Genomic DNA, 14,216 nt, shown 5'->3' with positions numbered 1-14,216 from the left:
TTTGAATTTTGGAAACAGATTGTATAAAGTCGAATGTATGTGGCCACACTAAGCACATTAATTCGGCAGTGTGCGTCCATGTACCGGGGCTAGCGTCGATTTCCGGAGTGTTGCACTGTGGATAGTTATCCCATAGCTATCCCAGAGTTCCCGCAGTCTCCCCCACCCATTGGAATTCTGGGTTGAGATCCCAGTGCCTGATGGGGCAAAAAACTTTGTCGCAGGTGGTTCTGGGTACAGCCTCACCCCTCCATGAAAGCAACGGCAGACAACCATTTCGCGCCTTTTTTCCTGGGTGAACACAGCAGACGCCATACCACGGCAAGCATGGAGCCCACTCAGCTCAAGACAGCAGACAAACATTGTAAACACCTCGCGCATTATCGTGCAGTTTATGCTGAACCAGGACCAGAAAAACGAAGGAAGGAGGTGGCGGCAACGGCAGCGCGGTGACGAGAGTGATGAGGACATGGACACGGACGCAGAATTCTCTCAAATCGCGGGTCCCGGCGCTTTGGAGATCATGTTGTTGATGGGGCAGGTTCTATCCTTGGAACGCCGATTCTGGGCCCGGGAAACAAGCACAGACTGGTGGGACCGCATAGTGTTGCAGATGTGGGATGATTCCCAGTGGCTGCGAAACGTTCGCATGCGTAAGGGCACTTTCATGGAACTTTGTGACTTGCTTTCCCCTGCCCTGAAGCACCAGAATACCAGGATGAGAGCAGCCCTCACAGCTGAGAAGCGAGTGGCGATAGCCCTGTGGAATTGATTCCCGACTGACCAGACAGCTACCGGTCAGTCGGGAATCAATTTGGAGTGAGCAAATCTACTGTGGGGGCTGCTGTCATGCAAGTAGCCAAAACAATCATTGAGCTGCTGATACGAAAGGTAGTGACTCTGGGAAATGTGCAGGTCATAGTGGATGGCTTTGCTGCAATGGGATTCCCTAACTGTGGTGGGGCGATAGATGGAACCCATATCCCTATCTTGGCACTGGAGCACCAGGGTACCCAGTACATAAACCGAAGGGGTACTTTTCAATGGTGCTGCAAGCACTGGTGGATCACAGGGGACATTTCACCAACATCAATGTGGGCTGGCCGGGAAGGGTTCATGACGCTCGTGTCTTCAGGAACACTACTCTGTTTAAACGGCTGCAGCAAGGGACTTACTTCCCGGACCAGAAAATAAACGTTGGGGATGTTGAAATGCCTATAGTTATCCTTGGGGACCCAGCCTACCCCTTAATGCCATGGCTCATGAAGCCAGACACAGGCAGCCTGGACAGGAGTCAGGAGCTGTTCAACTACAGGCTGAGCAAGTGCAGAATGGTGGTGCAATGTGCATTTGGCCGTTTAAAAGGTCACTGGCGCACTTTACTGACTCGCTCAGACCTCAGCCAAACCAATATCCCCATTGTTATTGCTGCTTGCTATGTGCTCCACAATCTCTGTGAGAGTAAGGGGGGAGATGTTTATGGCGGGGTGGGAGGCTGAGGCAAATCGCCTGGCTGCTGATTACGCGCAGCCAGACACCAGGGCGATCAGAAGAGCACACCAGGAAGCGCGGCGCATCAGAGAAGCTTTGAAAACCAGTTTCATGACTGGCCAGGCTACCGTGTGAAAGTTCTGTTTGTTTCTCCTTGATGAAAACCCGTCCCCTTTATTGACTCATTCTCTGTAGGCAACCCACCCACCCCCTTCCATCACAGCTTGCTTTCAAAGGAAATAAAGTCACTATCGTTTAAAAACCATGTATTCTTTATTAATTGATTATAAAAAGAGGGAGAGAACTGACAACGTAGCCCAGGTGGGGTTTGGGGGGAGGATCAGAGGGAAGGAAAAGGCCACTAAAAAAAAGTTAAAATAATGACAGCATTTTGCTTGGGCTGTCCACTGGGGTGGAGTGGGAGGGTGCACGGAACCTCCCCCCCCACCCCGCGTTCTTACACGTCTGGGTGAGGAGGCTATGGAACATGGAGAGGGGGAAGGGGGGTTATACAGGGGCTGCAGTGGCAGTGTGTGATCCTGCTGCCATTCCTGAAGCTCCACCAGATGCCGGAGCATGTCCGTTTGCTCACGCAGCAGCCCCAGCATTGCATCCTGCCTCCTCTGATCTTCCTGCCACCACCTCTCATCTCGAGCATCTCTCCTCTCCTCACGTTGGTCCCTCCTGTCCTCATGTTCACCTGCATCTTTCCTATACTTTGAAACCGTGTCCTTCCACTCATTCAGATGAGCTCTTTCATTGCGGGTGGATTCCATGATTTCCACGAACATCTCGTCTCGCGTCCTCTTTTTCCGACGACTTATCTGAGATAGCCTTTGGGACGGAGGAGGGAGGCTTGAAAATTTGCAGCTGCTGGAGGGTGGGAAAAAAGGAGAGAATTTTTTTAAAAGATACATTTTACAGAACAATGCTTATACTCTTTCACTATTCACATTACATAGCACATGTGATTTCTGTGCAAGGTCGCATTTTGCCTCTTAATATTGAGTGCCTGTGGCTTTGCTGCTAGAGATCACTGACGCAGGTCCAGGCAACAGAATTCGGCTTGCATGCGGCCATGGTAAGCCATTGTCTTTCGGCTTCTGCGTCCTCCTTTCCCTCATACCAAGCAAAGCCCGTTGAGTGCTGCGGTTTTCCCGTTAACCTTCTGCAGCAAAAAATAAACTAACCCCCCGCCCCATCCAAATCTCTGGGATGATCACTTTATCCCTCCCCCCACTGCGTGGCTGGTATCAGGGAAGATCCCTGCTAGCCACACGTGAAAAGCTTAGCGCCAAACTCCCTCCCCTTCCCGTGCTTGTCTTACTACAGGGAAGGATTTCTTTTCAGCCACAGGCAAACAGCCTAGTAGGAAGGGCCACCTCTGTCCCCTTAATTAAATTCCCATATTTCAACCAGGTTACCATGAGCGATATCACTCTCCTGAGGATTACACAGTGAGATAAAGAACGGATGTTGCTTGAATGCCAGCAAACACCGGGACCATACGCTGCCAGGCTTTGTCATGCAATGATACCAGATTACTTGCTACTAGCATGGCATAGTCAAGTGTCCTACCATGGAGGACGGAATAAGGCTACACTGCCCAGAAACCTTGTGGCAAGGCTTTTGGAGTACCTCCGGGAGAGCTTCATGGAGATGTCCCTGGAGGATTTCCACTCCATCCCCAGACACGTTAATAGATTTTCCAGTAGCTGTACTGGCTGCAAATGCATCCCAAGTCCTCAGGGCAAATTAATCATTAAAAAACACTTGCTTTTAAACCACGTTTTATATTTTAAAAGGTAAACTCACTTGAGGTCATTTCCATGGGGTCATGGTCTTGGGTACTGGCTTGGGAGGGTACTTCAGTCAGGCTGAGAAAAAGATCCTGGCTGTTAGGAAGAACGGAGTGCTGGGTGCTCTCCGCAAGCTCGTCCTCCTCTTCCCCATCCGCAGAATACTCAGGTGTGGCTGATGAGATTACCCCCGCTTCGGAATCCACGGTCATAGGTGGGGTAGTAGTGGCAGCCCCCCCTAGAATTGCATGCAGCTCAGCGTAGAAGCTGCATGTCTGTGGCTCTGACCCGGAGCGACCGTTTGCCTCCTTTGTTTTCTGATAGGCTTGTCTGAGCTCCTTGACTTTCACGCGGCACTGATCTGAGTCCCTATTGTGGCCTCTCTCCATCATGCCCTTGGAGATTTTTTCCAAAGTTTTGGCATTTCGTTTTTTCGAACAAAGTCCTGCTAGCACTGAATCCTCTCCCCATATAGCGATCAGATCCAGTACCTCCCGTACGGTCCATGCTGGTGCTCTTTTTTGATTATCGGCCTGCATGGTTACCTGTGCTGATGAGCTCTCTGTGGTCACCTGTGCTCTCCTGTGCTGGGCAAACAGGAAATGAAATTCAAATGTTCGCGGGGCTTTTCCTGTCTACCTGGCCAGTGCATCCGAGTTCAGATTGCTGTCCAGAGCAGTCACAATGGTGCACTGTGAGATAGCTCCCGGAGGCCAATACCATTGAATTGCGGCCACACTAACCCTAATTCGAAATGATAATATTGATTTCAGCGCTACTCCGCTCGTCGGGGAGGAGTACAGAAATTGATTTTAAGAGCCCTTTATTTCGAAAGAAATGGCTTCGTTGTATGGACGGGTGCAGGGTTAATTCGATTTAACGCTGCTAAATTCGAATTAAACTCATAGCGTAGACCAGGCCTTAGTGATGACAGCCCAGATCTGAGATTCTCTGCTTAGTGCCTCCTTGATCAAGCAGGCATCTTTTGCTCCTTGCCTGCCTCTCAGATGTCAGATGGCTATTTCCCCTTTCAGAACATGCTATGTTCAATTTGCTTCAAAAATACCTTCTTAAAATGGAGAGTGTTTTATTTAGAAACCAAGTTTATTCAATGCAATCCCATATATTCTGGCCCTATCCCTTCCCTTTGCATGGTTTAGGTCACCTATCTAGTCTGACTAGTAACCAGAATATTCCCACCCTCTCTAGAGTAGTTCATCCATAATTTCTCCTGGGGCATTTGTAACCAGTATTTAAAAATTATTCCAGTCATGCATTTCATCATGTTCTATTGTTGTGCCAAAGACCTCAGTATATGAATTTAATTATTCATCCATTGGGGGCCTTTAACTTTTCTACTTCCATGCTACCACTCCAGTACAAGTGAGTTCCCCTGCCACATCACTAAATAGAGATCATCACACATCACAAAATGGTTAATTTCCTCTATCAAGAAGGAGTTACTGACAGATTAGCCGTGATCAGTAACACACCTGACGTACAATTTTATAAAGAAATAATATGGTTCTAAATAAGAATTGGATCCTCAGACATTCAGTTAAAAATGATAAGCGGGAGTTTTTCCCTCCCATAACTTTTCAAGTGACTAAAAGCTCTACAGTACAGCAACAAAATAAATCGTGCATCTAAAATATAAAGGTAAGGAAAAAATATAAAACACTGAAAGAAATTGACATGTGACAAATTAGCTGTCCCTAATTGTATTGTGAGGGTTCTCAAAGGAAAAAGCACCTCTCATAATTACGTAGTGAATCATAAACCACCAACTCCAGACTTACCACAAAAATGCGTTGAAAAAGACAATTCAGAAAAGTTTTATTGAAACCAATTATTTACTTAAAGGAGCAAGTAACTGGTTTCCAAAAAGATTCTTCAGTCTATGCTTTCCAAAGACATTTTTGTGGTGAACTTAAACTTGAAGTTATTTATTTGTACATAAAGGAACCTATTCCCCAACCTCCTCTTTAGTCTCCTCAGTTGTTTTTGTAGATGGACTGTCGAGTGTCAGAAAACCAATATCTTTGTGAAGACCACCCTCTTTTGAAGTGAATGAACTGAATGAGGTCAGATGGAGTTCAAGTATCTATCATTCATGGGTGGTTTTCAATTTCCTTTTAGGAACTGTAATAATTAGTTTAGACAAGGCCCAAGTGTTACCCCTCTGTGGAGTGCTGAAGTCGCTCCCCACCCCAATTCTCTTTTTGACTCATCAGCATTGACTCATGACAGTAGATAGAAGTCCTCACATCAAGACCCCTCCCCGCTATTTACAATCGGGGTTACCAAATGCAGTTCAGGGATTCACAGGGTTACCACAGGCTGTGGAGAGTACAGGTCCCAGTCTGCAATGCTCAAAATGGTGGTTATAGATGGGTGCAGGCAGGGTAGAGAGACCGCTGGAATGATCCTGCTGCCCAGAGCTTCTGGGACCCAAAACTCCGCAGCAGGGTCCCTTCCCCCTCCCCTCTTTTACAAGGGCACAAAGATCCATGTGGCACTCATCCCAGCCATGTGATTTTAGGGAAGCTATACAATCAATTAGGAAAGGCAAAATACAAGTTTGTTCAGATTTTTCAAAAGTAATCACAGATTCAGAGGAAGATACATACACAGCTAGTGTTCTAAAAAACTGAAGCCCACAGAGCACCTGCAAAAGCAATTTAAGCAGCACCTGCTGCTTAGTGGGGTAGAGAAGGAACAAAATGGGGGCTCAGCCAGGGATACCCCTCTTCTCCACAGCATCCCCCAACCTGGAGCCACACAGGGCAAAGCCCCTTACTGTGGTGGCACAAGGGTCCACACTGTGCCCTCCCTCTCCACCCATCCTATGGTCTTGGGCAAAGACACTGCAAGGAGGTAGCAGTGGGAAACTTGAGCTAAGATGAGCAGCTGCAGCAGCAGTTTAAGCAGGGGCTGTGGGACAGTAAATATGTCACCAAGCTAACCTCTGTAGTTTTGCTTCTGACCTTCTTTTCCTTAGGCCTTGTCTACACTACGAGAGTAGTTCGATTTTACTTGCATCGAATTTTTGTAATCGATATTGCAAAGTCGAACGTGTGTGTCCACACTAAGGACAGTAATTCGACTTTGTGCGTCCACACTAACGGTGATAGCGTCGACATTCGAAGCGGTGCACTGTGGTCAGCTATCCCACAGTTCCCGCAGTCCCCTCTGCCCATTGGAATTCTGGGTGTAGCCGGCAATGCCTTCTGGGTAACAAAATGAGTCGAGGGTGCTTTTGGGAAACTGTCGTCATCCGTCCATCACTCCCGCCCTCCCTCCCTGAAAGCGCCGGCGGGAAAACAGTTCGCGCGCTTTTCCAGTCATTGACAGCGCGGACGCCACTGTACTCCGAGCATGGAGCCCGCTGCGACCATCGCTGCAGTTGTGGCCGCTCTCAACGTCTCGCAGCTTATCATAAAGGTTTCCCTGAGGCAGATGCAGAAAAGTCAGGCAAGGAGGCTACGGCACCGCGGTGATGTCCTGAAGTCTGAGAGTAGCACAGACCTGTCAGAAAGCAGGCGACCCAGCGCCGAGGACATCACAGTGGCAATGGGTCATGTTGATGCCGTGGAACGGCGATTCTGGGCACGGGAGACAAGCACTGAGTGGTGGGACCGCATAGTGCTGCAGGTCTGGGATGAATCCCAGTGGCTGCGAAACTTTCGCATGCGGAAGGGAACTTTCCTGGAACTTTGTGAGTTGCTGTCCCCTGCCCTGAAGCGCAGTGACACCCGGTTGCGAGCTGCACTGAGTGTACAGAAGCGAGTGGCCATAGCCCTGTGGAAGCTTGCAACGCCAGACAGCTACCGGTCAGTCGCGAACCAGTTTGGGGTGGGCAAATCTACCGTGGGGGTTGTTGTGATGCAAGTAGCGAATGCAATCGTTGATGTACTGCTGCCAAAGGTAGTGACCCTGGGAAACGTGGAGGCGATCATAGATGGCTTCGCAGCGATGGGATTCCCAAACTGCGGTGGGGCCATAGATGGAACTCACATCCCTATCCTGGCACCGGACCACCAGGCCACCCAGTACATTAACCGAAAGGGATACTTTTCCATGGTGCTGCAAGCACTGGTGGACCACAGGGGACGTTTTACCAACATCTACGTGGGATGGCCGGGCAAGGTTCATGACGCTCGTGTTTTCAGGAACTCTGGTCTGTTTAGACGGCTGCAACAAGGTATTTACTTCCCGGACCACAAAATAACTGTTGGGGATGTGGAGATGCCTATAGTCATCCTCGGGGACCCAGCCTACCCGCTAATGCCCTGGCTCATGAAGCCCTATACTGGCGCCCTGGACACTGAAAAAGAACTCTTCAACTACCGGCTGAGCAAGTGCAGAATGGTGGTGGAGTGTGCTTTTGGCCGTCTCAAGGGGAGATGGAGAAGCTTACTGACTCGCTGTGATCTCAGCGAAACCAATATCCCCATTGTTATAGCAGCTTGCTGTGTGCTCCACAATCTCTGTGAGAGCAAGGGGGAGACCTTTATGGCGGGGTGGGAGGTTGAGGAAAATAGCCTGGCTGGTGATTACTCACAGCCAGACAGCCGGGCGATTAGAAGAGACCAGCGGGAAGCGCTGTGCATCCGGGAGGCTTTGAAAGCAAAGTTCCTGAGTGAGCAGGGTAACCTGTGATTTTATAGTTTGTGTACTGAGAAGCTAAACCTGCCCCCGTTTCTTTACCCAGGTAATGTTGACTATCCTATCCAGTTACATACCCCCTTCACCCCCCCTCCAACACACGTGTCGAAATAAAAATAGTTCTACTTTGTTAAAGCACACCGTTTTCTTTAATACTGTTTTAGCGGGAATTTTTTAAAACTGGGACGCAGACTGTGGTGCGGGGCGGGTCTAGTGTTGTGATGCGAATGCAGCTTCTAAACTCAAGGATTGACAGGCTCCGCTGCGGTGGGATGCTTGTTTCAACGGAGCCTGTCACCCCTCCTGATCGGGACTGTGTGTATGGGAGGTCTATTTGACTTTGTGGCAGGGGGAGGACGGTTACAGATCCCATGCTGTGTGGCTCTGTGATCCTGTCTAAGGACCGGCGCTTAAGATCTGTAACTGCCCTCCCCCGCCACAAAGTCACAGAGCAACCCACCCCCCCCAACATTACATCAAAACAACCTCCCAGACTAACCGGGGCAACTAGTCACTGCATCACTGCACTGTGTATGTGCCCTGCTGCTGTGCCTGCCCCCGACTATGTACCCTGCCAAAGGAGACTGTCCTGTCCAATTTCCAACCCCCTTTCCCCTCCTCCTCCAAAAGAACATGATTGAAACAGTAGTTAACAGAAACGAATTTTTTATTATCAACTACACATGGCATTGGGAGGTGAAACTTGGACGTGGGCTTGTGTCAGGCGGGAAGGAAAGAACTTTTCAAATTTTGGGAAATGAGAGCCTTCTGCTACTAGAGCTCTCTGCAGGGGTGGAGTGAGAGTTAGCAGGGACTCTGCCGCCTCTCCTTCTTTGCACTTTGGGTGAGGTGGGTATGGGACTTGGTGGCGGGGGAGGGCGGTTAGAGATGGACTGCAGCGGGGCTCTGTCCTCCTGCCTCCGTTCCTGCAGAACATCCACAAGGCGCCGGAGCGTGTCCGTTTGCTCCCTCAGTAGTCCAAGCAGCGTTTGAGTCGCCTGCTGGTCTTCCTGCCGCCACCTCTCCTCCCGATCCATGTTGGCTTGGTGCATTCGGGTCAAGTTCTCCCGCCACTGGGTCTGCTGTGCTGCCTGGGCTTGGGAAGAGGCCATAAGCTCAGAGAACATGTCCTCCCGTGTCCTCTTCTTCCTACGCCTAATCCGCGCTAGCCTCTGGGAGTGTGATTCCAGGCTAGGTTGTGAGACAGTCGCAGACGGGGCTGTGGAAATGGGAAAAAGGGAGTGAATTCCTCTGAAAGATAAATGTAGTTGTGAACAAAGAACATAGTCTTTCTCTGTGAACAAGACCATGCACAGCACCTTTCACATGCGCACTCAGCACAAGGTCGAATTCTCGGCCTTCGCATTCTGTGCCTGGGGTCTTGAACAGCACATTTGAGAAGCGAGGCAGCACAACGGAATTTCTGTTGCAGGCAGACATGGTAAGCCGTACACTTGTGGCAGTTTAAAACTTTTATATTACCACTGGCCTCATTTCACATTTAAATCAATGTCAGTCCCTGCTGCCAGCAATCCGGCAAGCGGGAACTCTGCCCCTGTCCCACCCCCTCGCGGCTGTCCCCGGGAATGATCCCTTTCGGCTGCCCCTCTCCCGCCTCCACCGCGTGGCTGCAAACCAGCGGTGACAGTTCTGTAAAGGAACGGGAAAGCAGTCCCAACACTAACATTCCCCTACCTAATTAAAAGCAGGTCACCATGGCCGACATCACCCTGATGAGGATCTCCGAGAGCAACAAAGAGAGAATGCTCCGGGAAAGCCTCCAAAGACCAGGGCCGTATGCCGCCCTGCTGTGCAGAGCAATGATCCCCGAGTACCTGATAATCTCGTGGCGCGGCAACGTGTCGTACTTCGGAGGACCCAATAAGGCCGCTCTCCCCAAGAACCTCATGCAACGGCTTTCAAGTTACCTCCAGGAGAGCTTCATCGAGATGTCCCAGGAGGATTACTGCTCTATCCCCGCACATATAGACCGCATTTTACTGTAGCTGCAGTAGCAGGGAATACACAGTAGAGCGGCTTGTGCAGGACAATCACTGAAAACCGGACATTGCTAGATTTCTTTTCAAAACTTGCACTGCCCCTTACTAAACCGTTAAGCGCCTAGGGCACACTAATCATGAACAACCCATTCTTTTAATTGTTAATATTCCTGTTTTGTTAAAAATAAATGTTTAGATGTTTACAACACTTACTGGCTGATCCTTCACCAGATTCTGTGTCCGGGGTAATGGCTGGGGACGCTTCGTAGGGGATCTCTGTAAGGGTGATGAAGAGATCCTGGCTGTCGGGGAAATCAGCGTTGTGAGAGCTGCCAACTGCCTCGCCCTCCTCATCTCCTTCCTCATCTTCCCCGTCCCCTAACATGTCTGAGGAACCGGCCGTGGACAGTATCCCATCCTCAGAGTCCACGGTCACTGGTGGGGTAGTGGTGGCGGCAGCACCGAGGATGGAATGCAGTGCCTCGTAGAAACGGGATGTCTGGGGATGGGATCCGGAGCGTCCGTTTGCCTCTTTGGTCTTCTGGTAGCCTTGTCTCAGCTCCTTGATTTTCACGCGGCACTGCGTTGCATCCCGGCTGTATCCTCTCTCTGCCATGTCTTTAGAGATCTTCTCGTAGATCTTTGCATTCCTTCTTTTGGATCGCAGCTCGGAAAGCACGGACTCATCGCCCCACACAGCGATGAGATCCAAGACTTCACGATCAGTCCATGCTGGGGCTCTCTTTCTATTCCCAGACTGCACGGCCATCACTGCTGGAGAGCTCTGCATCGTTGCCAGTGCTGCTGTGCTCGCCACGATGTCCAGACAGGAAATGAGATTCAAACTGGCCAGACAGGAAAAGGAATTCAAATTCAAATTTTCCCGGGGCTTTTCCTGTGTGGCTGGTCAGAGCATCCGAGCTCGCACTGCTGTCCAGAGCGTCAACAGAGTGGTGCACTGTGGGATAGCTCCCGGAGCTATTAGCATCGATTTCCATCCACACCTAGCCTAATTCGACATGGCCATGTCGAATTTAGCGCTACTCCCCTCGTCGGGGAGGAGTACAGAAGTCGAATTAAAGAGAACCTCTATGTCGAACTAAATAGCATCGCAGTGTGGACGGGTGCAGGGTTAATTCGATTTAACGGCGCTAACTTCGACATAAACGCCTAGTGTAGACCAGGCCTTAGGTTGACTGGCTCTTTGCTCCAGCCCCCTCCCCCACTCTTTCCTCAAGCTGCTACACCTCAGCTTCAGGCTGCCAGCCCTCTAGGCTCCTGTCCTCTCTTCTCCCCTGCACTATTTCACTTATCCCCCCACCCCTTTATTCATTGTCCCTTACTCTATCTTGGTACAGTGCCTAGTGCAATGGAGCTGAGTTCTGTGTTGACCCTTTGGCATTACCATAATACAAGCAATATTTAATATCACCAATAGAGCAGGTCCCAAAAATCCTGACAAAACAATGTTTAGTCAGAATTTGCCAATTCTGCAAAATTGAAACATTCAACAGAGACTCCAGGATTTCACTGAAGTTCTGAGAGAACCCTGCCTGAAGAAACTTGCCTGCTGGGCAGATGGCCCCAGGGCTGGGGACCCCAGGACTTCGAGGTTAGCCCACCAGGCAGACTGCCTTAAAGTCAGGACTCCATTCCATTTTTTAGAATTAAATTAAATTTCCAAATCCTCCACAAAATGCAATTCTGTTTCTCAGCACAGCTGTAGTCACACCCACAGAAAAAGAAAGTGAATAAAAACTCATGACAAAGCCAAGAGCAGTGGTTGATAGGGATAGCAGGGAGCATCAGGAAACTTCAGCTTCTTAGCATGTATGAGACCCACAGCAGCTAACTACCAAAGGAAGCAGTGGATTCTCTGTCTCCTAATGTCTTCAAATCTAGACTGCGTGTCATTATGGAATATGTGTTTTAGCCAAACACGAACTGTTTGGCTCAATACAGAGTAAATGGGTGAAGTTTAACGACCTGTGATATACAGGAGAATAGATTAGATGACCAAATGGTCCCTTCTGTCCTGAAAAAAACACCTCTGTGATGCACTGAACTGCAAAGGATCACCCTGCAACTCCCATATTAATCATTTGCATATGGTTATGATATTTCATACAAAACATACCTTGTAAGGTATCACACGAAAGGTCATGATCTGCTGAAACTCAGTTCTGTCAAAATATGTATATCATATGAAGTTATGAGATTTTGCTATATGGTTGTTATTGAAATATGTTATGAGTCTGGGAGACGCCCACAGATGGCTCTCCAGTGGAAACAAAGGAGGTGACCCACACCCAGTCAGGCATCAAATGACCATCAGCAGCCATTGACCAGAAGGGGAATTGTAAACAAGAGATTTACAATTCAGTAAGACAGCTGTGCAAGCACCACACAATGGGCTTCCTCAACTCTGTGACTCAGCAAGGCCCACCAGGACATGGCAGGGCCAGTATTTTTCCAGAGATATGAATTGAGAATATAAAATAAGGAACAGTAGCACCATGATATCACCTCTCTCCTCAGTCTTGTATCCTGAGGGCAACAAGAACACTGGGAAAACAAGTGTTTGAAAAGGGGAGATTGGACCCAGGCACAGAAGAGAATTCAGCCTGTATATTGAGAACTGTAACCTGTCAGCAAGATCTAGTGGCATGAGAAAATCTGTTTGATTCAAATCTAACTGAGTCTGATAACGTTTTGGATTTAGAAAGTGTGTTTACTTTCTATTTTCTTAGGTAACTATCTTGGACTTTTATGGTTACCACTTATAATCACTTAAAATCTATCTTTCTGTAGTTAATAGACTTATTTTAATATTTTATCCTTACCAGTGAGTACTTGGGGAATCTGCTCAGATTACAAAGGCTGGTGAACGCCCACTTTCCTTTGATGAAGTGGGGAATTAATGAGTTTGTAAGAGAAGGTCTTGAGCAGTGTAAGATGGTACATTTCTGGGGTGCAAGTCTGGGGGGATTTGCTGGTGTTTTCCTGTGTATGGTTCACAAATGGCTTAGAGCACATTTATGCAATTTAGCTGGGTGTATCCCTGCATGTTGTTGACTGAGTGACCACAGCACCTGGAAAGGTTACCTGCTTTTCACTAGCAAAGCATCATAAGAGACAGCCCAGGCTGGAGAGTTAAAGGGGCTCAGCGGTTCCACAGTTCCAGATTGTACCCTGGGGATCCCACCACTTATGCCCACAATGAATAAGCAGACCTTTATATCTAAGCATAAGTTCACCTGACGGAGGGGTGTGTGACATTGCACCCCCATAATGCTTTATAGAAATATGATTTATGAGTGTAAATATGACAACTGGAATATGTTTTATACTAGATATGCCTTGTAACATATCTTTGCAAAGGTTATGATCTATTGAATGTATTCATTCTATTTGTATGCATGTATCATTTTTATATCTGAAGATATGAGTGTTGGCTCTATGCTTGTATTTAAAGTATTTGCTATAGGAAGAACATAAAACAGATTTGGTCAACATAGCATGAAGGGGCTATTCAAGTAATTGGGAGTGCTTAACTAACAATGGACTTTGGGAGATGCCAATCCACATCTGAGCTTTCCTGGGAACCTTCAAACTAACATGTAGGCAATGGCATCGGCCTGCAAAAAGCTGAATCATTCATAGGCATGTGACTTGCCCAGGTGGCTAGAGACCCCATCTTGTGGCTGTGCTGTTGCACAAGAGAGAGGATGTAAAAGGCCCTGAAAACCCCTCCATTTTGTCTTCAGCTGGCTCAAAAGATAGCCTCTCCACCCCAAAGAGATGCCTGAAAGAAACTGGAACAAAGAACAGTAAGTACTGGGGTGTGAGTGATTGCTGGACCCAGACTAGGAAGGAGTCTAGTCTGTCAAAGAAGCTTATTGGAACACCTCTGAGGTTGAGATTTACCTGCATTTAGTTTCCTATGGTATCAGGCTTAGACTTGCATGTTTTTTTTTTTTTGGCTTGGTAATTTACTTTGTTCTGTTATTACTTGGAATCACTTAAATCCTACTTTTTATATTTAATAAAATCACTTTTTGCTTATTAATTAACCAAGAGCAAATAATTAATTCCTGGGGAAGCAAACAAACAGCTGTGCATATCTCCCTATCAGTGTTATAGAGGGCGAACAATTTATGAGTTTACCCTGTATAAGCTTTATACAGAGTAAAACATTTATTTGGGGTTTGGACCCCATTGGGAGCTGGGTATCTGGGTGCTGGAGATGGAAGCACTT

The 14,216-nt window shown here is 48.2% G+C and overlaps 1 protein-coding gene across 1 annotated transcript; it reads right to left on the bottom strand.

The window, feature by feature from the left end:
- Nucleotides 1–8,607: 8,607 nt before the first annotated feature.
- LOC135976911 (uncharacterized) lies at nt 8,608–10,932 on the bottom strand. The gene is made up of 2 exons (XM_065574734.1): nt 10,172–10,932; nt 8,608–9,177 (listed from the first exon to the last, which is right to left on the bottom strand). Exons 1-2 carry the CDS (start codon nt 10,746–10,748, stop codon nt 8,702–8,704), a joined length of 1,053 nt encoding a protein of 350 aa, XP_065430806.1. The 5' UTR covers nt 10,749–10,932; the 3' UTR covers nt 8,608–8,701.
- Between the last annotated feature and the right edge of the window lie 3,284 nt (nt 10,933–14,216).

Source organism: Chrysemys picta, chromosome 1, assembly GCF_011386835.1.
Source record: "Chrysemys picta bellii isolate R12L10 chromosome 1, ASM1138683v2, whole genome shotgun sequence".
Classification (NCBI taxonomy): Eukaryota; Metazoa; Chordata; order Testudines; family Emydidae; genus Chrysemys; species Chrysemys picta.
Note: the sequence above shows the minus strand (reverse complement) of the source record. Positions and strands in the feature narration are given on the sequence as shown.